Consider the following 22,733-nt stretch of genomic DNA (forward strand, 5'->3'; position numbering starts at 1 on the left):
TTCAAGCTCAAAGAGTAGCTTGACAGTACACATATGCATAAGGGCAGTGTGACAAACTCAAAGTCTATTCAAAATGCGTGCCAGCCAGAATTTAAAAGCTAACAAATTAACCCAAGAGCAGAGTGCAGGGGTCAGGCTACCTGAGTCTAATCTTGACTCTACTTCTGTCCAAGTGTGAGACCTTAAAACATTTTCAACCCCTCTGAGTCTGTGTCCATGTTTGTAAAATGGGAATGAATAGCTATATCATTTCATCAGACTGTAGCGGAGGATTAGGTGATGAGATGCTTGCAGAGGGCTCAGCACAGTGCCTCACATGTCGCAGAGTTACCTTGAACCTACCTTAAGTATCTTGCAAGGTGTAAGACACAACCTCCTTGCTCCATTCCTCTCACTGGAACAGACAATTTGTCCAATCTGATGCCAAAGCAGGGAGGTTTCAATATTTACATAAGCAGATCAGGATCCAGCACCCTACCCCCCAACCTCCCTACCTCATCCTCTCCCTTCTTCCTCCCTCTGCTCTGCCTTAGCTCATTACCCTTTATGTCACTCCTTTTCCTGCCATTCTCATTTCCTCTCTTTTGGACAAATTTTATCTTACACAATGTAAGCACTCCCCAAATATTTTAGGGGAAGAGGGAGAGGTCTAGAAGAGATAGGTAGAATTAAAATGGAGGGATAGGAGTACCTTCTTTTTTAAGAATAAAGAAGGTAAGATTTAGAGACAGAAATTTATAGTTTTAAATGCAGGGAGAAGTCATACTAGTTTGGATCCAAGTTTTAGCTGCTTCTGCACCCAGGCAAAGTGTGAACCTGGGCAAAGCTTTCAATCCCTGCTCTGGAATAATGGGGCATCTCTAGCCCAGCAGTCAGGAGGGCCAAATGAGAAATGAAGTCTGCTGCTGGGCAGACTAGATTCATATCCTGCCCACCTAAGGGTCTGCCCTCCAGTGATCTGGGCAGAGATTAGAGCATGAATGCTGGTCAAGAAGGGGCAGGGTGGAAGGACAATTGTTAGTTTACCTGCAAATACTATACTCCATTCTGGGAGGAGATAGCCAGGATGGAAGGAAAAGCCTTGATGCGATTCAACACGCAGTGTATGCACTTTCACAGGTTACTTCGTCTAGTCTTCACCACAGCCAGCAAGGAAAGTATCATTCCCATTTTCCCAGATAAGGAAACTAAGATTCTTCTCCGTAAGTAACTTACTCAGGTTGCACAGCTGGCGAGTGGGGGAGTCAGGATTGACTGAGTGGGCGTGAATCCAAAGCCCAGGTTCTTCCACTGCCTTGAAATATATAGCTCATCTAGTTAGAGTTTGTTTGCTGTTTATACCAAACACTCCTCCTATGCCAGGGGGGGCACACACTCCACCTCTCCTGTTTCTCTTCCCCTCCTCTCCATGGCTGCTTCCTCTTGAAAGCAACAGGTTGAGTCAGAAAGGAGAGAGAGGCAAGGGCAAAGTGAGCATGGGAGAGAGCAGTGCCTTAGGAAAGAGAAAAGGTCCTAAAAATTGGTTCTGATTTAGGGAAAGAGGATAGACTGAACAACTGGAAAAGTGAAAGGCAAAAATGTTTGGAAGGCTCTGATGTGGGAATCGTATGCAAACTTTAAGCTAATATGTTGGTGCCCTCTGTCAGGCTCTGCTTGGAAATCCTTTGGCTTGTTGGGTTTGGAAAAATGGAAGGAGAGGAGTTTTTGATTTTTGTTTTAAGGAGGGGAGCCCTGAGGAGAGAGCCAATCTGTTCCTGTCAGGCCTGTCTTCTCCTGAGTGATGTTCTCTCTGTAACCACTAGGGAGTAGTAGTGTTTCTTTTCCTCTCCCAGAGGTGAGAGGGGGCTGTACCCAAGGGGAGTCCTGGCCTTGGGGGCCTCCAGAGGGCAGGCTCCTCCCTAGCTTTGCCTCTAGTTCTACCCGCCAACCTGAACCCACACCCTGGCCCCCTCTTCGGTGAGGAGCAGAGTCTGTCCTTCCCCCCACATCATGTTTTCCCTTGTTGCTTTGCGTTTGCGCCTGTGGCTTCTGTAATTCTCTGGTTCTGAAGTCTCCCCGTAATCTCCCTGGCTTGTGTGGTCTCAGAGCCCACCTTTTCAGCTGCCCACAAGTTCACATGGAGTGTTTCTGTCCATCTCATAACATCTCCATCACAGTAGCTTTCTGGGTCCCTACTGTCCATCTTGGAGCCTCCTGGTTCCCTGGCTTCTTCCTGTTCTAAGTACTGTATCTACCCCTGAACAGGGAGCGCATATCAAGAAACAGGAATTCTTGACCATCTACTTACAGGTGCCTTTGTGTCCCCACTTCGGTGATTAGGCAACAGTTCCCTAGCTGAACTTTGAAAGTAGCCCCTTCCATCTGGAAGGTGGAAGAGGGCAATACCAAAAGCAAACAAAAACTCTTTTATTTCTCCATAGTTTTCTCCTCACCCTGTGAGGGCAGGAAGCATTAGAGAGGGAGATGGAATGAAGGGCGCTCTGGGGACACGGGCCTTTTAGGGTAAGAGTTGGAGGGTTCATTCTGGGGAATGACTGCACCCTCAGAACTCCCCACTCTCCCTTGGCTCCAGGCCTGCCTCCTCCCATCCCCCTTGGTGGCAGCAGCCTTGTAATTTAAAGCTCTCTCTGTCGCCTCTAATGTGATCCTCTCGTTTTATTGACTCTCTCTGCCGTCTGTGGCACCTCTTCACATCAATCTCCGTTCTAATCACACCGACTCCACTGCCTGCTCTGTCTCCCCTCACCCACTCCTCATGGGCCCCCCAGGCCTTGCCTCTACCCAGCTTTCCTTCAGACTGCCCGCCAACCTCCACCCTACACCTGATCCACCCTCTTCCTTCTTCCCTCCTCCAGAGGGAAGAATTCCAGAGGCAGGAATGCCAGGGCCTTTGAGGGGTTGCCTTCTCCCTTTCCACTGCTACAATGTGCCCCAAGGGAAAAGAGAGGCTCTTAAGGAAAGCCCAGAACTAAAAGAGGAATGGCACTGGACTGAGGGAGAATAGGACTCTAGGTGGGGGGTGACTTTTAAACTAGTCATCTAGTTCTGCATAATCCCCAGAAAGATAAGTGAACTCAGTTCAAGGTAGAAAGAGCAAAGAAAGGGGCATGGAGATGCAGAGAAGAAAGGAAGAAAAGATTGAGGAGGAGGGGAATAGAAGGAGAAAAACAAGTGAAAAAAATAATTGCTGCAGTTAAAGGTTTGTAATAAATAGCGGGTGATGGGAGAAGCACTGAGAAGGAAGGGGGAGGGGGAGTTGAGGGGTGCACTGTGGCAGAAATAAATTTGCAATTGAAATTATTTCCTGAAGAGGAGGAGGGACAGGTTGGGAGGTGGGGAAGAGATTTGCAAGTTTAAACAGCTTCTGACCTACCCTCCACGCATTCTGGGTCTCCTACACAGGCTAGCCTAAAGCTAAGCTCCTTTGGTTTCTAGCTACAAATCAACTGGGTTCCCCCCCTCCCCACCCCACCCAATCTTGGGAAATAGCAGCTTTGGAGAGAGGATTTGGGGCTTAGGTTTTCCTAGCCCTCCTCTGAAGTTTGATCTACAGTTGTGAGTTGGGGGCCAGGGAGAAGGAGCAGATCGATGTGATATAGGTGGGGTGGGCCAGGGGAAGATAGCACCCACCCTGCACAGCCCTCAGCAATGGGGCCCAGGAGAGGCCCTTCTTGCCTGGCCTCAGTTCTTCCTGTCAGGTAGGGCAGTGAATGGGCACTGGGCCCTGCTTCGAGGGTGGGGGACAGTGGAATGTTAGATCCACATTCACTTATCATCCCCACTCTCCCCCCTGTACCTCTCCCCTGCCAAATTCTAGAGGAGGAATACCTTTCTCCTACGACTTCAGGGCTTTTTTCTGGTCATTTAGGACAGACTCCCCTCCATCTAATTCCTTTACTTTCTTTTTGGTTCTCCCACCCATTTCATCCATCCCTTGCCCAGGTGCTGATTTGCATTTTCATTAGCATGCTGATCCAGCCCCAGGTGGAGCTCCTAAAGGGCTTTGACTTCACGCCTGGCTAGCCTGGGGGGGGGGGGGGGTTGTGGAGTGGGGAGCCCTGGGCGGGGGAGAGAATCAGGAACTGGGCCTGCAGACTGGGTGGGGCCAGAGCAAGACCCATTCCAAATCCGGGAATCTGACAGTGAGGGTTAGAGATGGCTCAGGGAAGGAGGGGCCATACACCTCATCCCTTCCTTAAAGCACTCTGGCCCAGGTGCTAACGGTTAAGTCATTAGAGATCTGCTGATTCTAAGAAATGGAAAGGTTGTGGGCCACTTGACACAATAGAAGTATGGGGTGGTGAGGCATGGGATATTGGTGAGGCTGAGGGGACAGGTGTCAAGATAAAAAGGTTGGTAGCAGCATGCTGAGGCTTGGTACTTTCTAGTCAGTCAGCCAGAGGGAGCCCAGGAACTCTCATTTCTTGCCCTTTGGGGGCCTGTTTTGCCTGCACTGTGTCTGAGGGACAGTCCGACTGGACAGAGGAGCCCAGTCCACACCTTTGGATACAGCTCTGCCCCGCCAGTCCTTTTCTAGTTTCGCCACCCGGAGCTGAGTGACCATCAGCAGCCTACTGCACCTGTTTCTTGGCTGCCTCACCTGTCAAATAAGGTTGTTGTGAAATTAATGAGATGATGTAAAGCATTTAGCAGTGCCAGGACCAAGCTTAATAGCTATTAGTAATATTATTACTATTATTATCTTTTGTATCTTTGGGGAAGCTAATCACATAAGAACTGTTGTCTTTCAACTGGCCAGGGGAACTCCCACCAATTCCACACACTTGTGACCAGAGATAGGTCTGCGAGCAGCATGGTACCTACAGGCCAATGGAAATTTCACTGTAGCCTCTCTGGAAAGAAGACCTTGACTGAGGCAAAAAATACCTCTTCAGTGCTTAGAAAATCTGAGGGTCTTTTCCAGAGCTCATTCATTTAGTAGACTTGTACTGACTATGAGGCAGGCATCTTTCTCAGTGCTAGTGATAAGGCAGTGAATAAAGCAGACAGTTCCTGCTCTCATGGAACTTCCCTTCTAGGAGGGAGAAATCAGTAAAGCAGGAAATATCAGGTGGTATAAAATCCATAACAAAGTAACCTCCCAGGGTTGTTTAGCTTCTGTAGAGAGGAAAGGCCTATTGGCTATATTTGAGCAGAGATTTGAATGACAAGGAACCACCAGGCAGAGGTCTGGGGGAAGAGCATTCCAGACAGAGGAAATAGCTTGAGCAAGGCTCCAAGGTAGACATGAACTTGGTATGTGTGAGCAACAAGAGGGCCAGTGGGCTAGGGCTGGCCAGCCAACGGCAGTGTGGAGAATAGGAAAGCAAGCGTCAGATCAGAGAGGCCCTTTTGCAAATCCGGGGAAGGAGTCTGGATTTTATTCACAGGGCAGTGAGAAATCATTGATAGGTTTTAAGGAGAATATAGTATGATTTACATTTTATTTTATTTAGATTTTATTTATTTTTGAAGAGAGGGCAAGGGAGGGGGAAAGGGAAAGAAACATTGATGTGCAAGAGATACATCAACTGGGGACCTGCTCCGCAACCCATGTGCCCTGACTAGGAATCGAACTGGCGACCTTTTAGTTTGCAGGCCAACACTCAGTCCACTGAGCCACACCAGCTAGGGCTGATTTACATTTTAAAAGATGATTCTTTATGAAATTTGCTTTAAAATCATACAGGAAAGGGGGGAGTGGGTGAGGATATATACAAGATTGGCCATGAGTTGGTGACTGTTGAGGCTGGGTGATGAGTACAAAAGTATTCTTTGTATTTTTGGTTTACTTTTATATATGTTTGACATTTTAAAAAAAGATTTTATTTATTTATTTTTAGAGAAAGGAAAGGAGGGAGAAAATGAGGGAGAGAAAAATCACTGGGTGGTTGCCTCTCACGGGCCCCCTACTGGGGACCTGGCCCGCAGTCCAGGCACATGCCCTGACTGAGAATTGACCCTTTGGTTTGCAGGTCGGCACTCAATCCACTGAGCCACACCAGCTAGGGCTATGTTTGACATTTTTCATAACTGAGAATTAAATGAAAGCTCATTCTGGTTGCTGGGTGGGAAGAAACTGGATTGGAGGGGCAGTGGTAGAACTGGAGGCCAAGGGGGTATCCGTTGCATTAGTTCAGGAGAGAGATGAGAATGACTGGGGCCAGGATGGTGCTGGTGTAGACAAAGATAAATGGGGGGAGGGGAGTTCACATATTTAAGAGGTTGCCGTCAAATTGCATATGGTGGGGCAAGGGAAAACTTTTAGGTTTTTAGCCTAAGCTAAATGGTGGCACCAAATTCTGAGGTAGGAAAGATGGTGAAGAATAAATTCAGGGAAGCAATAAAGAGTTCTGATTTTAGGCATGTTAAGTTGGAAGCCTGTTAGACACTAAGTGAAGCTTCAAGCTGGCAAATGGGTACCTGAGCCCAGTGTTCAGAGAAGAGAGTGGGACTGGAGTAGCAGAAGAGTTAACTGCCTATGTCTCCCCTGCTACCTGACAGCACCTCCCTCTCTGTGTTTCCTCTACAGGGTACTGGCTGTCACGCTGAAATGAACCCCCAGAACTCCTCCGTCTGCCATGGCCACCCTTAGCACATCCTCTACTGCTGGCACCACCCCACCCCCTGGGCACAATGCACCGTCTCTGCCTCCAGACACCTCCTCCCCTGGCACCCCCCCTAATCCTGTCACCAAAGATCCCCCTGCTGCCTCTTCCATCTCTGAGGGCATGAGGCCCTCAGAGCCAGGGGGACAGCCCCTGGAGTCGGGCTGTGGCCTCGTCCCACCAAAGGAGATTGGGGAGCCCCAAGAAGAGCCTGGCTGTGATGGCTTCCCACCAAAGGACCTGGGGATGGAAGAGGACCAGAAGGAGGGAGAAGGAGGGCTCCCTCCTGTGGACCTAAGTAACCATTTATTCTTCACAGCTGACGGTGAGGCCTGCCTAATGGCCAAGTTGTCCCTGCCAGGTGGCAGTGAACTGCTGTTACCAAAGGGCTTCCCCTGGGGCGAGGCGGGCATCAAGGAAGAGCCCAGCCTACCCCACCAGCCCCCTGCACACCTCACTGCTCTTCACATCCAACATGGTTTTGACCCAATCCAAGGCTTTAGCTCTTCTGACCAAATTCTGTCCCATGATACCTCAGCGCCATCTCTGGCTGCTTGTGAGGGAAGGGATGGAGCCTTCTGGAGCTACCAGCTAGCTCCAGACCCACCTGGAGATCCCAAAGATGGCCCCATCGGGAGCAGGCAGGGAGACCACAGGGCACTGTTCTGGCTCTGCCTCCTGTGCCGCCTGGGTTTCAGCCGGCTCCAGGCCTTTATGGGTCATACACAGTCTCATGGGGTGAAGCTAACCCCTGCTCAACATCAGGGACTGCCGGGCAACCCAGCTGTGCTCCAGGAAGGGGACAAGGGCTGCATGGCCCTCCTAAGCTTTCTGGAACCAAAACCACCTGCTTGCCCACCTTCAGAAATACCCCTGGACAACAGCAGCACAGTGAACCAGGAGGCGAATGCAGTCCAGACAGAGGAAGGCCCCCCTGAGGCAGAAACCCAGGCCCTTGTACTGCCCACAGAAGAAGTCATGGCCCTCAGTCCACCCTCCCCATCCACAACCCCAGCCATCTGGGACCCCAGCCCAACCCAAGCCAAAGAATTGCCAATGGCAGCAGGTGAGGCAGGGCCAGATTGGTTCCCTGAGGGCCAAGAAGAGGATGGAGGGCTCTGCCCCCCACTCAACCAAAGCTCACCCACCTCCAAGGAGGGCAGCACTCTCCCTGCCCCAGTGGGCTCTCCTGAAGACCCCAGTGACCCACCCCAGCCATACTGCCTAGCCGACGACTACGCCCCAGCCCCTGCAGCCTTCCAGAGCCTCAGCCTGTCCAGCCACATGTCGCTGCTACACTCACGCAACTCCTGCAAGACACTCAAGTGTCCCAAGTGCAACTGGCACTACAAGTACCAGCAGACCCTGGATGTGCACATGAGGGAAAAACACCCTGAGAGCAACAGTCACTGCAGCTACTGCAGTGCTGGGGGGGCTCACCCCCGCCTCGCACGGGGGGAGAGCTATAACTGTGGCTACAAGCCTTACCGCTGTGACATCTGCAACTATTCCACTACCACCAAGGGCAACCTCAGCATCCACATGCAGTCTGACAAGCACCTGGCCAACCTGCAGGGCTTCCAGGTGGGACCTGGTGGGCAGGGAAGTCCCCCAGAGGCATCACTCCCACCCTCTGCAGCAGACAAGGAGCCCAAGACCAAATCATCCTGGCAGTGCAAGGTGTGCAGCTACGAGACTAACATCTCTCGAAATCTGCGCATCCACATGACCTCTGAGAAGCACATGCAGAATGTCCTCATGCTCCACCAGGGGCTGCCACTGGGCCTGCCACCTGGGCTGGTGGGGCCAGGCCCTCCGCCCCCAGGAGGGGCTGCCCCTGCCACTCCCCCTGAACTCTTCCAGTACTTTGGGCCACAGGCCCTAGGGCAGCCCCAGGCTCCCTTACCTGGCCCTGGCCTGAGACCAGACAAGCCCCTAGAAGCCCAGCTGCTTCTCAATGGCTTCCACCACCTTGGAGCGCCTGCCCGCAAGTTCTCCACACCTGGTAAGCTCCGTAGACTCTGCTTCTCTCCCCATTCCATGGCCAAACTCCATTCCCTGTGCTCTTCCCAAGGGCCAGTTAGGTAACAACGGTGCCCTCAGCACTGTCCTCATTTACCCACCACCCACATTCCCACAGACCAAATAGACCCTGCTCCACTCCTTCTTGGGCCACTAACCCGTCTCTGTCCCCTAGCCCCTGGCAGCCTCTCCCCGGACACTCACCTGCCTCAAAGTCAGCTCCTGGGCTCCTTTTCCGATGGCCTGCCCACCTCGCCACCCCCAGATGACAGCCCATCACTGAAGGTGTTCCGCTGCCTTGTGTGCCAGGCCTTCAGTACGGATAGCCTGGAGCTGCTGCTCTACCACTGCAGTGTGGGCCGCAGTCTGCCGGAGGCCGAATGGAAGGAGGTGGCCGGGGACACCCACCGCTGCAAGCTCTGCTGCTATAGCACCCAGCTCAAGGCCAACTTCCAGCTCCACCTCAAGACTGACAAACATGCTCAGAAGTACCAGCTGGCAGCCCACCTGAGGGAGGGGGGTGGGGCCGTGGGCGCCCCCTCCCCCATTCCCCTGGGAGACGGAACTCCTTATGGGTCTGTGCTCCCCCTGCACCTGCGCTGCAACATCTGTGACTTTGAGTCCAACAGCAAGGAGAAGATGCAGCTGCACGTCCGGGGTGCAGCTCATGAGGAAAACAGCCAGGTCTATAAGGTGAGGGGCAGGAGGGCCTGGGGTTTGAAGGGCAGAGCAGACAGCCCCCAGGGCGAGGGAAGAGGAGATGGGGATGAATAGGCAGAATGGGAAAAGTGATGGAAAAACCCAGGTGGCAGAATTGGAGAAAAAGGCATGTATGCACCAAGGTAATATACTATTCAGAAGAAAAGGTGCTGAGAAAAAGACCACAGATGATGGACTCGGATGAAGTGATTCCAGTACTTTAATTCAGCTTTTTTGGTATTTGGGGCTCAAGGGCAGAATCTGCCTCTGCTCAGTCCATCTTATCACCAGAAGATTGAGAACAGAACCAGATTCCATTCATAAACTAGGAGGAAAAGAAGATTGGGGAGAAAAAGCCGTAATACTCAGATGGCCTTAGGAAAGAATAGAGGGGCTCTAGAGGGTGGAGTGGAGTGGGGGGGGGGTGCTGCTGGTCAGGCTCCCTTGGGAAAGGCAAAGGAGTCCCCCAAGATTTGGAGGCATCTGTTCCTGCTGGACAGTCTTTTTCCTCCTGAGCAGTCTCTTTCCATTTTTCCAGTTTCTGCTGGAGATGGAGGGGGCTGCGACAGGGGCAGAGCTGGGGCTGTTCCACTGCCTGCTCTGTGCCTGGGAGACGCCCTCCCGCCTGGCGGTGCTGCAGCACCTGCGAGCACCGGCCCACCGCGACGCCCAGGCCCAGCGGCACCTACAGCTGCTACAGAGTGGCCTGGCAGCCGAGGAAGGGCTCTCAGCTCTTCAGAGCATCCTGAGCTTCAGCCATGGGCAGCATCGGACTCCAGGTGAGAACCAGGAGACCAGAGGGGAAGGGCTGGACAGGGAGAGCAGTTGGCATGGGAGCCAGGGGTCTGATGAGCAGGTGATACCAGGAAGGAGACACCAGTCTGTGGGCCCTCAGTAGCAGGTAGAAAGTTGATGTAAAGGGGTGACAAATCCGGATTTCAGGAACAGTGGGGTGGCCGAAGTGAAGGGGGAACAAGAGGTTGTTGGAGGGAGGAGGCAGAGAAGGGCAGGAACTTTGCTGGGTGGATAAAAGAGAACAGGAAGAGAGATGAGGAAGAGTCACCTGGTGATTCCAAGTAGTGGCCAGTGTCCTAGCAATGCTGGGTGTGGGAGGTGGGCGGGAGCTGGTCAGGAATGACAGAGAGGCAGAAAGAAAAGAATGGTCCAGGACATACTGGAAACTGATGGGAGCTGTGGGCCTGGACTGAAAGCAGCACAGATGGGAAGCCCTTGACAAGCTTGCCGGTCTTTCCTGTCTCCTCAGAGGTCTTCAGCCTGAAGTCTGAGCTCAGGGTCCCCCTTAGGCAGCTCAGGTTGTACCTGCAGAAACTGGGAAGGGCCCACCAGGTGCCATTGATCCAGAGGGTCCAGGACAAGGGCCTGGAAGGAGCTGTCAGAGGTGGGCACAGGTGTCTGGGCTTCATAGAGGCCAGTGGTAGGTGAGGGTGAGGGCACAGGCAGCAGGAACCAGGAACAGAAAGCATTGACTGGTGCTAATTGAGTTGCCAATATGCTAGCTGGAGTTAAGTGCCGGAGGGGCCCAAATCAATAACTAACGATCCTGGCGCAAGGCTGAATGGAGTTAAGGAACTTTAACACTTTAATTAGGCCGCCACCGAAAATAAATTCCTACACATCTGTCAATTCTTAGTTGAGCGGTAATCTCCTCTCCCAGTTAGACCTGCTGCCTCCTGCTCACCCCTCCTGCTCACCGCAGCTGCTTCCATTCAACCTCACCTTCCTTTTTCAGTGCCCCTCCCTCTACATTTCTGGGCTCCTGGCTTCCAGAATCAGTCAACACAAGGGGCCGAGTTTGGTCCTGTTTCTGTCACCTACCACTGGACTTGTTTGCTCGTCTTTTTTTTTTTTTTTTAAATACTTTGTTACTTTTTTTAAAAGATTTTATTTATTTATTTTTAGAGTGGGGGGAAGGGAGGGAGAAAGAGAGGGAGAGAAACATCAATGTGTGGTTGCCTCTCATATGCCCCCCCCACCAGGGACCTAGCCTGCAACCCAGACATGTGCCCTGACTGGGAATCAAACCGGCGACCCTTTTATTCACAGGCCAGCACTCAGTTCACTGAACCACACCAGCTAGGGCTGTTTGCTCATCTCTAAGTGACAGGGGCTGGACTCCCAGAGATAATTTCTTAGGCCCTACCAGTTATAACACTAATTTTCCCCCTGGTTCTCTGTATTTTGTTTTGTCTTCCCCTGCCTGTTGATTCATCCATCCATGTTCTTTCTCATTGACTGGCTGCTTGTACTACTTTCTCTGCCCTATCTCCTCCCCTTCCTGATGCTTCATCCTTATTAAGCTGACTCTCTCCTCATTCTACACAGGGAAGGCTCCTGTTACCCTCTCAGCTGAGCCACCCACCCCTGAGAAAGATGCCCAGAACAAGACAGAACAATCGGGTGAGTTGCTCATCTGGTTCATTTCCCTCCATCCCTTGCCCTCCATATCCCCAATCCTAATACATTCTGAGGTGCTCATGGGACCTTGCAATAATCCAGACACCCAGCAAGGCCTGTGATAAAGAAGCCAACGTGATCAAAAAGAGGACAGAGGGAACAGAGGGAAGGGAGAGCCATAGAAGCTGGGTGCTCCTGTTCTCTTTGAGGACCCTAACCTGGCCATCCCACTAACCTGGGAACAGCCCTGCTGAGCCAGCCTCCTTCACTGCACTTGGTACAGCCCTGTACTCTCTTGCCCTTCATCCCTTTTCCCAGAGCCCAACCCCTTACCCTGGAAGCTCTGTGCTACAAATCAGGTCATCTTAAGAGCCGGGGTCTGTGAAAGGAAGAGGGAGGTCTGTAGAGTCTCTCAATCTCTCCTTTCATCTTTAGCTTCTGAAGAGGCAGAGAACAAGACTGGCCCCCCTGGAGACAGTGCCAGCCAGACCACGGTTAGAACTGGGGTAACTGGGAAGAGCTGGGGGCGGGAGGGGGGTCTAGTTTTCCTGAGACCTGCTCATGTTCTAAAGGCTGAAATTCTAATCAGCAGAGCTTTACAGAGATTTCATACCAAAGATAGACCTAATTTTGTCATGCTTGTGACTTAACTGCACTCAGAATACAACATTTAAGAAATTCCATCTAGGCCCAGTTATGGATGTCCAGCACCCACAGTGGGCATGGCTGGCCCCCAGGGGTGGAGTGCAGAGGGAGATGACAGGAAGGGACTTTGAAGGTAAAGGTAAAGAGAGAAACTGTATTGAAGACAGGAAAGACTAGAGGGAGGAGAGGAGGAAAGAAGTGAAGAAATGAAGAGAGAAAGGCAAAAACAAAAAACTAGCTACCGCCCAGCTCTTTATTTCTGCTCTGAGCAGAAAGACAACTAGATGTGGAAGTTCCTGTCCTCCAGAAAGCCCTATGCCTGGGCGGAAGCGTCCTGGCACCTCCTCCCTGAGGGTAGACAGCAACCAGACAGCAACCTCTGCAAATCTATTAAGTCTCCAGGACCCAGGCCTCTGCCTGACCTAGCCACACCCCAGGAGTTTAACTCTGTGGCCTGAAAAATGTTGATTTTGAGGGGACTCCCAGACTTTGATCTTGAGGTGCCATCCTGTGCCTCACAGTTCTCCAAACTGGACTGCAATGTGCAGTATTTATTATGTTTGTCTTCCTGCAAACTGCTGCAGTAATGGCTTACAAGCTCAGTTTCCCGCTTGCTAACTCCTGTTCCCTCAGCAGACCCACTCCAGATGTCTGCTCCTAGGCCTAGGTGCATTGAGATGAGCATCCCCTTCCTGGCACACAGGCCTGGATTGATGGCACAGGGGGCAGGAAAAGGAGTGAGCCAGGGAGACAAAGCAGGCTGGTGGTCAGGCAGTCAAGTGAGTAAGGCGGAAACAGAGGGTCCTCCAAGGCCCCACCCCAGGCTCCCCAGTCCCACCCTCCAGAGGTGTGGGTGGGAATGTACTAACAGAGCCAGGTCAGAATTTTCTAAGCCACTGGGGGAGCTATGGTGGCTGTTTACATTAAGAAGGGAAGAAAAATAAAAGAAGGAAGGAAAAGAAAGTGGGAACTGCTGAGCCTCTGAGGGAGAATGAGCTGGCTTCTGAACAGACAGGTAGGGAGGGACCCCACCTGAGACACTTAGTTCAGGAGCCTTGGGGAGGCATGGTGGGTCAGGATGAGGGAGACTCAGCCCAGGAAGTACCAGAGGGAAGGGGAGCCATGTCAGGGAAAAGATACAGGCAGTGTGAGGGTAGATAAGGAAAGAAAACTAAATCCTGGAGAGGTAGACTCAGGGTCATACTGTCATCTGGAGAACTGAGTAGGGCAGCAGGGCTGAGGAAAGACAGACAGGCCAGGATGGAGGGGAGAGAGCCAGACAAAGAAGGAAGGCAAGGTAGTGGCCTTGGTTAGGACTTTGTCGCAGTCCATGGGAAAGGAGGGAGGAGCCAGCTTTCAGGACTGTGGCTGGGCCCACAGTGATGCCTTCCTCTTGGGCTCTCCTTTATTGGTAACGGGGGATTGTGCTGTGTCCAGAACCCTAAAGGTTGAGTGATGGTCGGTCCCATGCATCCCTGACACCCCCTCCACTGCCCATGTGCCGTCAGGTATACTGCTGTCCATACTGCAGCTTCCTGAGCCCGGAGTTGGACCAGGTGAGGGCTCATGCACTCTCCCAGCATGCAGTGCAGCCCACGTACAGGTGCCCACTGTGCCAGGAGCAGTTGGTGGGCCGGCCTGCCCTGCACTTCCACCTTTGCCACCTTCACAATGTGGTGCCTGAGTGTGTTGAGAAGCTACTCCATGTGGTGAGTACAGGCTGGGCGAGGACCCATCCAGGGCACCCTGTCAGGGCCAGGTAGGAGGGGCAAGAGGGAAGGCAGAGGCAGGGGTGTCAGGCGAGGGTGCTGGTGAAGGAAACAGCATTTCACAGATTTGAAGGTAGATTTTAGAGTTGGCAGGAACCTCAGAGTGGAGCTTATCTAGCTGCTTCTACTCGCCTGTGAGGAAGCTAAGCATTTCCTTCACTTCAACTAGGTCCTGAGAAGAGCTATTCAACAGCAGGCCCAGGTTGCCAGACAGGAGAGGTGCAGCCCAGGCCCTCTCCTCTGTGGAAAAAGCAGAAGTTAGACGGGAGGTTTGTCCAGAGAGGAGGCTGGAGCTGTGGAAAGGGGCTGGGCACAGGCACAGGAGTAGCTGGGGGCAGGAGGGAAGTCATTGGGATTTCTTCCATTACAGGCCACAACTGTAGAGATGACCTTTATGACCAAAGTGCTGCCTGGGCCCTCTCTCAGCCCTCTGGGGGATGTCCCAGAGCCCCTGGCTCCTGGGCCAGAGCATGCACCCAACAGAGACCAGGCAGCAGGTAAGGAAGGGGATAGCAAACCTCCCAAGGTGGCAGGAAAGGGGACCTGGGCTCCACAGACCAAGAAGGTCTGAAGGCAACTGAGGCCGGGATAGTTGCCATAGATACTGAGTGGGTGGAGTTTGACTCAAAGTTCACTTCTCACTGCAACTCCTTCTCTCCCCTGGAAGGCCCTCACCTGACCCCAGAAGCCAGTCCCGATCCTGTTCCTGAGCCTCCCCTGCCCTCAGCTGAGGCCCCAGACAAGCCCACAGGAAGCCCTGACCAAGGCCCCTCTCCAGCCCCATCTCCAGCCTCTCGACCTGATGCCCAGGCTGAGGAAATGGCTCCTCCACCCGCTACAGCTGAGGAGGAAGATGGGACTGCTGGAGAGCCCCGTCCTACAGAAGCAGCTCCAGCTGACTCTCGTCACCCTTTGACCTATCGGAAGACCACTAACTTTGCCCTGGACAAGTTTCTCGACCCTGCTCGGCCCTATAAGTGCACTGTGTGTAAGGAATCCTTCACGCAGAAGAACATCCTCCTGGTCCATTATAACTCTGTCTCCCACCTGCACAAGATGAAGAAGGCTGCCATTGACCCCTCTGGCCCTGCCCGGGGAGAGGCTGGGACGTCGCCTGCCACCCCTGCTGCCACAGACAAGCCCTTTAAGTGCACAGTCTGCCGAGTCTCCTACAACCAGAGCTCCACCCTGGAGATCCACATGCGCTCAGTTCTGCACCAGACTCGCTCACGGGGAGCCAAGACTGATGCCAAGGCTGAGGGGTCAGAGCGTGGCCAAGAAGAGCCCAAAGAAGAGACTGAGGGGGAGGCGGGTACTGAGAAGGGCCCCAACCCCAGTGGCTTCATATCTGGATTGCCCTTCCTGTCCCCTCCTCCCCCTCCCTTGGACCTGCACCAATTCCCAGCCCCACTCTTCACCCCACCGGTCCTGCCCACCTTCCCTTTGGTGCCCGAATCACTGCTTAAGCTCCAGCAGCAGCAGCTGCTCCTGCCCTTCTACCTCCATGACCTCAAGGTGGGGCCCAAGCTGGCGCTGGCTGGGCCTGCACCCCTGCTGTCCCTGCCAGCTGCCACGCCTCCTCCCCCGCCCCCACCCCCAAAGGTTGAGCTGGCTGAGCGGGAATGGGAGCACCCCCCTATGGCTGAAGAGGGAACCGAAGCAGGGCCAGCCTCACCCCCACAACCAACACCCAGTGAGGCAGCCCGCACTGCAGCCAAAGCCCTTCTAGAAAACTTTGGCTTTGAGCTGGTGATCCAGTACAATGAAGGGAAGCAGGCAGTACCCCCTCCTCCAGCCCCACCCCCACCCGAGGCCCTGGGGGGTGGGGATAAGATGGCTTGCGGGGCCTGTGGGAAACTCTTCTCTAACATGCTCATCCTCAAGACACATGAGGAGCATGTCCATCGCCGCTTTCTACCCTTTGAGGCCCTGAGCCGTTATGCTGCTCAGTTTCGAAAGAGCTATGATAGCCTATACCCACCCCCTGCAGAGCCCCCCAAACCTCCTGATGGGTCTCTGGACTCACCTGGTCCCCAACTGAGTCCACCCTTCCTGGTGCCAGAGCCTGAGACAGGGGGAGCCCATCCACCCGAGGAGCGAAGCCGGGCAGGAGGACGCTGGCCCCCAGAGGAGGAACACTCCAGAGGGAATCTTCCTCCCCTGATGCCTGCAGGTCGCCGATTCTCCAGAACCAAGTTCACTGAGTTCCAGACCCAGGCCCTGCAGTCCTTCTTTGAGACCAGTGCCTACCCCAAGGACGGAGAGGTGGAGCGGCTCGCAAGTCTCTTGGGCCTGGCTAGCCGTGTGGTAGTAGTGTGGTTCCAAAACGCCCGCCAGAAAGCACGCAAAAATGCCAGTGAGGGGGGGCCTGCACCAACTGCAGGAGGTACTGGGGGAGTCTCTGGTGGCTGCAGACGCTGCCACACCACCTTCTCCTGTGTTTTTGAGTTGGTGCGACACCTTAAGAAATGCTATGATGACCAGTCCCCGGAAGAGGAAGAGGCAGAGAGAGGGGAAGAGGAGGAAGAGGTAGAAGAGGAAGATGCAGAGGAGGAACAGGGCCTGGAACCCCCAGCAGAGCCTGAGGGCCCATCACCAGAATTTCCAGGCAGGGAAGAGCTGAGCCAAGCAGAAGCAACAAAGCCAGAAAGCAGAGATCCCGAGGGGAGGGCTCCTCCCTCACCTTCCCCAGTCCATGCCTGTGACCAGTGCACCTTGTCTTTCCCCAACCAGGACCTCCTAACCAGTCACCGCCGACTACATTTCCTGCCATCTGTGCAGCCCAGTGCTGCCCCCCACCTCCTTGATCTTCCCTTGCTGGTGTTTGGGGAGCGAACCCCCCTGGTGGCAGGAACTCCGCCCGTGCCAGGGCCACCCCTCAAACGCAAGCACGAGGATGGCAGTCTGTCCCCTACTGGCAGTGAAGCAGGGGGTGGAGGGGAGGGTGAGCCCCCCAGGGACAAGCGCCTGCGTACCACTATCCTGCCAGAGCAGCTGGAGATCCTGTACCGCTGGTATATGCAGGACTCTAACCCAACTCGAAAGATGCTCGACTGCATCTCTGAGGAGGTGGGGCTCAAAAAGCGAGTGGTGCAGGTCTGGTTTCAGAATACTAGGGCCCGAGAAAGGAAAGGCCAATTTCGAAGCACACCTGGGGGAGTGCCCAATTCTGCAGTCAAGCCCCCTGTCCCACCCACTCCTGCACCCTTCCCCAAGTTCAACCTCTTGTTGGGCAAGGTGGATGATGGGACAGGGAGGGAGGCCCCAAAGAGAGAAGTACCTACTTTTCCCTTCCCTACAGTCACCCCTACTGTGGGGCCCCTGCCTTTCCTCCCTCCTGGGAAAGAAGCTACCACCCCAACACTGGAGTCACCTCTACCTCTCCCACCTCCTCCTCCTCCTCCTCCCCACAGTGAGGATGAGGGCCCAGAGGAACCTGCAAAAACTTCTCCAGAGAGTGAGGCTTGCAGTCCATGTGCAGGGGATCTAAGTGATTCCTCTGTTTCCAGCCTGGCCGAACCAGAGTCCCCTGGGGCTGGAGGGACCAGTGGGGCACCAGGAGGTGGGGCCGGGCTTCAAGATGGAATGGGGCAGCGGCGCTATAGGACCCAGATGAGCAGCCTGCAGCTGAAGATCATGAAAGCCTGCTATGAAGCCTACCGCACCCCCACCATGCAGGAGTGTGAGGTGCTGGGGGAGGAGATTGGGTTGCCGAAAAGAGTCATCCAGGTCTGGTTTCAGAATGCTCGTGCCAAGGAAAAGAAGGCCAAACTGCAGGGGGCAGCAGTTGGTGGGGCTGGGGGAAGCGGTGAGGGCCCTTTGGGAGCCCAGCGCACCAACTGCCCCTACTGTGATGTCAAGTATGACTTCTATGTCTCCTGCCGAGGCCATCTCTTTTCCCGCCAGCACCTGGCCAAGCTCAAGGAGGCAGTCCGAGTCCAGCTGAAGAGTGAGAAGTGCTACGACTTGGCCCCAGCACCTGAGGCATCCCAGGTTGCCAAGCCCCCACCTGCCAATACACCTGCCTCTATGCCCCTTGGGGCTGCCCCAGCCCTGCCTCGCCTGGCCCCGGTTCTCTTATCCAGCCCAGCTCTGGCCCAGCCTCCAGTGGGCAGCTTAGCTCCTTTTAATTCAGGTGAGTAGAAGGTTGGGAGGAGCTGGAATTCAGAGAACATTTCCCTCTAATGTCCTTCCTTTTCCTTTTTTGACTCTTCCCATCTCCAATCTCCCGTGGCCTGCTTTTGTTTCAGGCTCTTGGGGGAAAGAAGGGAAGGAAGGGAGCACAGAGGCTAGATGGTGGGAATGGGTGAGTGAGGCTGGAGGTGGCCTAGAGCAGGAAGGATGAGGGGCCAGGATGTGACTAATCCATCATTCTTTTATCTTCCTAGGCCCTGCAGCCTCCTCAGGCCTCCTTGGCCTCACCACTTCGGTCCTGCCTGCTACTGCAGTGGTCCAAACTGCTGGCCCAGGCTGCCCCTTACCTCAGAAACCTGTGCCCAACCAAACCAACACCTCCACAGCAGGCTCCACTGACCCCACCCTGGGCCCACCTACTGAGCCCTTTGGGGACAAGGTCTCTGGTGAGCGAAAGCCAATTGCAGCCCCCATCAACTCTTCCACTGATGCCCTCAAGAACCTCAAAGCATTGAAAGCCACTGTCCCAGCCTTGCTGGGGGGGCAATTCCTGCCCTTTCCACTGCCCCCTGCAGGAGGGGCCACACCTCCGGCTGTCTTTGGCCCCCAGCTACAGGGGGCCTACTTCCAACAGCTTTATGGTATGAAGAAGGGGCTATTTCCCATGAACCCCGTGATACCTCAGACCCTCATCGGACTGCTCCCCAGTGCCCTCCTCCAGCCTCCGCCCCAGCCTCCTGAGCCCACAATCACAGCCCCTCCAAAGCCTCCCAAACTGCCCACTCCGGGGGAGGGGGAGGCCGGGGAGGCCGAAGAGCTGCTCACAGGCAGCTCTGGCATCTCCACCGTGGATGTGACACACCGCTACCTGTGCCGCCAGTGCAAGATGGCATTCGACGGGGAGGCCCCGGCCATGGCGCATCAGAGATCCTTCTGCTTCTTTGGGCGGGGTTCTGGGGGTTCCATGCCCCCGCCTCTGCGGGTGCCCATCTGCACCTACCACTGCCTGGCATGTGAGGTGCTGCTGAGTGGGCGTGAAGCCCTGGCCTCCCACCTGCGCTCCTCCGCCCACAGGCGCAAGGCGGCCCCACGCCCAGGGGGCCCACCCATCACCGTCACCAACGCAGCCACTGCTGCCACGGCTTTTGCCAAAGAGGAAGCAAGATTACCTCACACGGACTCCAACCCAAAAACTACTACTACCTCTACACTTCTAGCTTTATAAACAGATAAACCAAGATCCTGGGAGAGGGGAATGCCTCAGGGCTCCCTCTCTTACCCCAAGGGGTGTTTGGTGGGAGCTCAGATCCCTCACCCCAACCTTCAGCTCTGCCCACCTCATGGGAATCTCAATCCTACCCTCAGTGGGCCTCCCACACCCCACCTCCCGCAGAGTCCTGCCTCCCCCCCACCAGACACCTCTCCTCCACAACTCCTTGCCCTATGTCTTCATAGACACATACCCTAATTTGTCATCCTGATAATTCATGTCTGCCTTGCCCACTATATCCAGAATCTATCCTTGATCTTCCTACAACCTTTTCCCTGCTGAATTCCCACTTACCCCCCGACTCCTATAAACACACACAAATACACGTGTCCCATGCTGTTCCACTGAGAAAGCACCAAAAGAAAAGGAAAAAAAGAAGATAAAAGGAAAAGAAAACCCAAGACCAAGAAGGGGGAAAGAAAGTAAACCACCACTCCCCCTTCTCCTTCCTGCCCTCTTGTCTGAGGGCCGTACCGCTCAAAAACTTTCCAAATACCCAGTTGGCTCCCAAGGTTGGAGCCTGGGATGGGCGGGGAGCCCACAAAACTAACCAAACTTTAGGCTGGTGGTGGGGAGGAGTACTCCTGGGTCACTCTTCTCATACCCCTCCTTTGTAACTTCTTTGCCTGACCGGGGAGCCCCTGTGGCCTGGACTCTAGGGGAAGCTGCCACCAGGAACCCCTCTGCCAACCCCACCCTGCACCCTGGGAACTGCAGTAACTTACTCTCAAAGGCTTTAAACAGATCCTCTCAGCAGCCGTGGGCCTGCCCTTGTCCCAGCCCTGCCATGTAGGGGTCCAGCCTCTGGGACCAGTGCTGCCCACCAACAGCAAATCCAAAGTTCTTTAAAAAAAAAACAAAACTGAAACACACATACAACCAAAAAAGAGCACACACATGTGCATGGAAGCAAGAGATGGAGAGACCTGAGGAATGAACTAAAGAGAAACAAACTTGGAAAATACTGGCAGGGGGGAACCCCTGAAAACTCCCATCAAACAAATGTTTTTTTCCTGTTTGTGTCACTTCCCATTTTAAGGGTTTCTTTAAAGCACCTCATCTTTGGAAGATCAAATGGCTTTAAGTCCTTGCATGGGTGTGGTGACCCTGGAGACAGCAATGCAGCCTTGTCCAGGTCATGCCCAGTCTCAGGTGGGAGCTGGTAATGAGGAGAACCAGGAGACTGGGGAGACACATCCTTGCCCCTGAATTGAATATCAGGGGAGGTAATGTCGGTCCCCTCATTCCCAGTTGTGAGTTAGGAAAGCCAGTGCTGCCAAAAATGTCTTGGCAGTGCCAGGAGGAAAGGGCCTGACAGGGCAGTTTGGTTTCTGGATCTTGGGTGTGCTTCTTTTTCACGTAGCTAACCACCATTTCTTCTCATTCACCCCCTTCACGAGCCCCTAGTTCCGTTCCCCTCCCTAGTGGCCCCTTCACATTTTTGGTCACTTCTTAAACCTCCTTGCCTTTGGGAACCCTTGTTCCCTATCTGTGTACTTCCTCCTTGTCCTCTGCCCAGGCCCCTGTTCCCTTCAACTCAGCTCTGCTCTTCCAATAAGCAGCAGCTACTGGGCACACCCCCAAAGGAGTCGGGGCCCATTGTGAGGCCCATGGGGACCAGAATTGACGATTGCAGGGGTGGGCAAGGAGATGACTGAAGCACAAAGTGGGTCTCTGAATCAACAGAAAAGGAATGAGCTGGGACAGGGCTCCCCACCTCTATCCTAATATTCTCTGTAAGCGTCAGGTGGTACATGCAGCAACCCCAAAGCCCAGCTAAAGTGGCATAGGGTGGAGAAGCAGGTGTTTTATTTTGGCAAAGAAAAGCCCACAAAGCTTTCTCAGTCCTCCAGATTGTTTCTCCGCCTACCCTTGCCCCTAAGAACTCCCCTTCTGAGGGAGTCTGCTTTCAGACTGTCTGCCTTCAGGCGTCTTCCACTCCCGTTCTCCATTTCACATGCACACACATATTCAGGCAGCCCTGGATTTAGATTTCCCAGTCTCTGTCGCTCCACTCTGTGAACATGTTAACACCAAAGCAGTGGCTTATGTGCAGAAAAGATGGATGGGGAGAGGGGAAGGGAAAATGGTTTTCCCTAGTCCCATGTGTACGAATCTCACTTCTGGTACTCTTCATTTCTAAAATTAAAAGCTCCAACTATAGCAAACCAGGCGTGGGGGCGGGGGAGAATTAGTTATTCTGATGGTGACAAAAATGCCAGTTACAACTGCAGGCAGCCAGGAGAGAAACTGCCGTCCTGTGATCTGGCTCTTGCTGCCACCACTCCCCACCTCGCAACATCTCTCTTTCCCTCCCGTCATCCCTACCCTTTTTATCCTGTTGAATTCTGTGTATAAAACTATTTTCTTAGCAGCATGTGTATGAGGAAAGAAGCTTTTTCACTCTGCTTTCTGGGAATGCGACTCATGTATCAAAGTTGAAAACCAAAAAAATTAGGAAAAAAGGAAAGAAACCTTTTAAAGAAGACCTTCGCAAATACCTAGTATGGGATGATTAAAGGTACGGTGTCATGCATTTTAGGGGTTTGCAGCCAGCATAGCTTGGCTTTAGTTAGAGCCACTCTCTTACACCAGATGCCCTGGCATGGAGACACCAGGTACATTCATAATAGTAGACAGGAGCAACTGTCCTTATCAGGAACCCTGTGGCTTAGGACACAAGAGCCCGGCTGACTGCTGACTCAGATCAATCAACATGCTTCTGGAGGGTACACCATTCCAGATTCCTAGCAGCTGGAAGCATCTCCCCAACCCCTTCCTAAGACTAGAAGTCCTCAGCAGCAGCACTCCCGCTCCAGAGATGCACAGTTAGCTGTTCTGATGGACAGAAGGCTAAGTCAGCAGAGCCCTTCACAGACTGCTAGAGGTGAACTCCAAGTCACCTGGGTTAAATCGTGTTGCTTCTCCTGTGGAGCAGTAAACCCAACTCAAGCGCCTGACACAGCAACACCTATTTTGTAGAACACTGCAGACAGCCCTAAAGTGAGCCTGAATCAATGGTTCCCAAGGTTGGTCTTCCACAGCTTGGGAAAAAGGGCTAGAGTGACATACGTAGGTCCTAAAACACCAAATTCTGGTCTGCCCTACTTAACTGCCAGGGTCAGTATCAGAAGGCAGAAGGTGTAAATGATCTTGGCTGTCTTTGCTCTA

General features: G+C 53.6%; 1 protein-coding gene across 4 annotated transcripts in view; it reads left to right on the forward strand.

Annotated features, from left to right (window-relative positions):
* The window catches only part of ZFHX2 (zinc finger homeobox 2), a 29,911-nt gene extending 7,944 nt beyond the window's left edge, over positions 1-21,967 (forward strand). For 2 of the 4 annotated variants that reach the window (XM_045192147.2, XM_045192144.3), the window contains exons 2-10: positions 6,533-8,613; positions 8,806-9,323; positions 9,868-10,108; positions 11,673-11,747; positions 12,180-12,238; positions 13,898-14,098; positions 14,529-14,655; positions 14,826-18,293; positions 18,547-21,967. In XM_045192147.2, the coding sequence (XP_045048082.2) occupies positions 6,582-8,613; positions 8,806-9,323; positions 9,868-10,108; positions 11,673-11,747; positions 12,180-12,238; positions 13,898-14,098; positions 14,529-14,655; positions 14,826-18,293; positions 18,547-19,517 (7,692 nt within the window). In that variant the 5' untranslated portion in view covers positions 6,533-6,581 and the 3' untranslated portion in view covers positions 19,518-21,967. Of the gene's footprint in view, positions 1-975; positions 1,203-6,532; positions 8,614-8,805; positions 9,324-9,867; positions 10,109-11,672; positions 11,748-12,179; positions 12,239-13,897; positions 14,099-14,528; positions 14,656-14,825; positions 18,294-18,546 lie in introns of those variants that run through there. The other 2 variants (XM_053928648.1, XM_045192155.3) reach the window with 2 other exon arrangements.
* The last annotated feature ends 766 nt before the right edge of the window (positions 21,968-22,733 follow it).

The sequence above is a fragment of the Desmodus rotundus genome, chromosome 7, assembly GCF_022682495.2.
Source record: "Desmodus rotundus isolate HL8 chromosome 7, HLdesRot8A.1, whole genome shotgun sequence".
Lineage (NCBI taxonomy): Eukaryota > Metazoa > Chordata > Mammalia > Chiroptera > Phyllostomidae > Desmodus > Desmodus rotundus.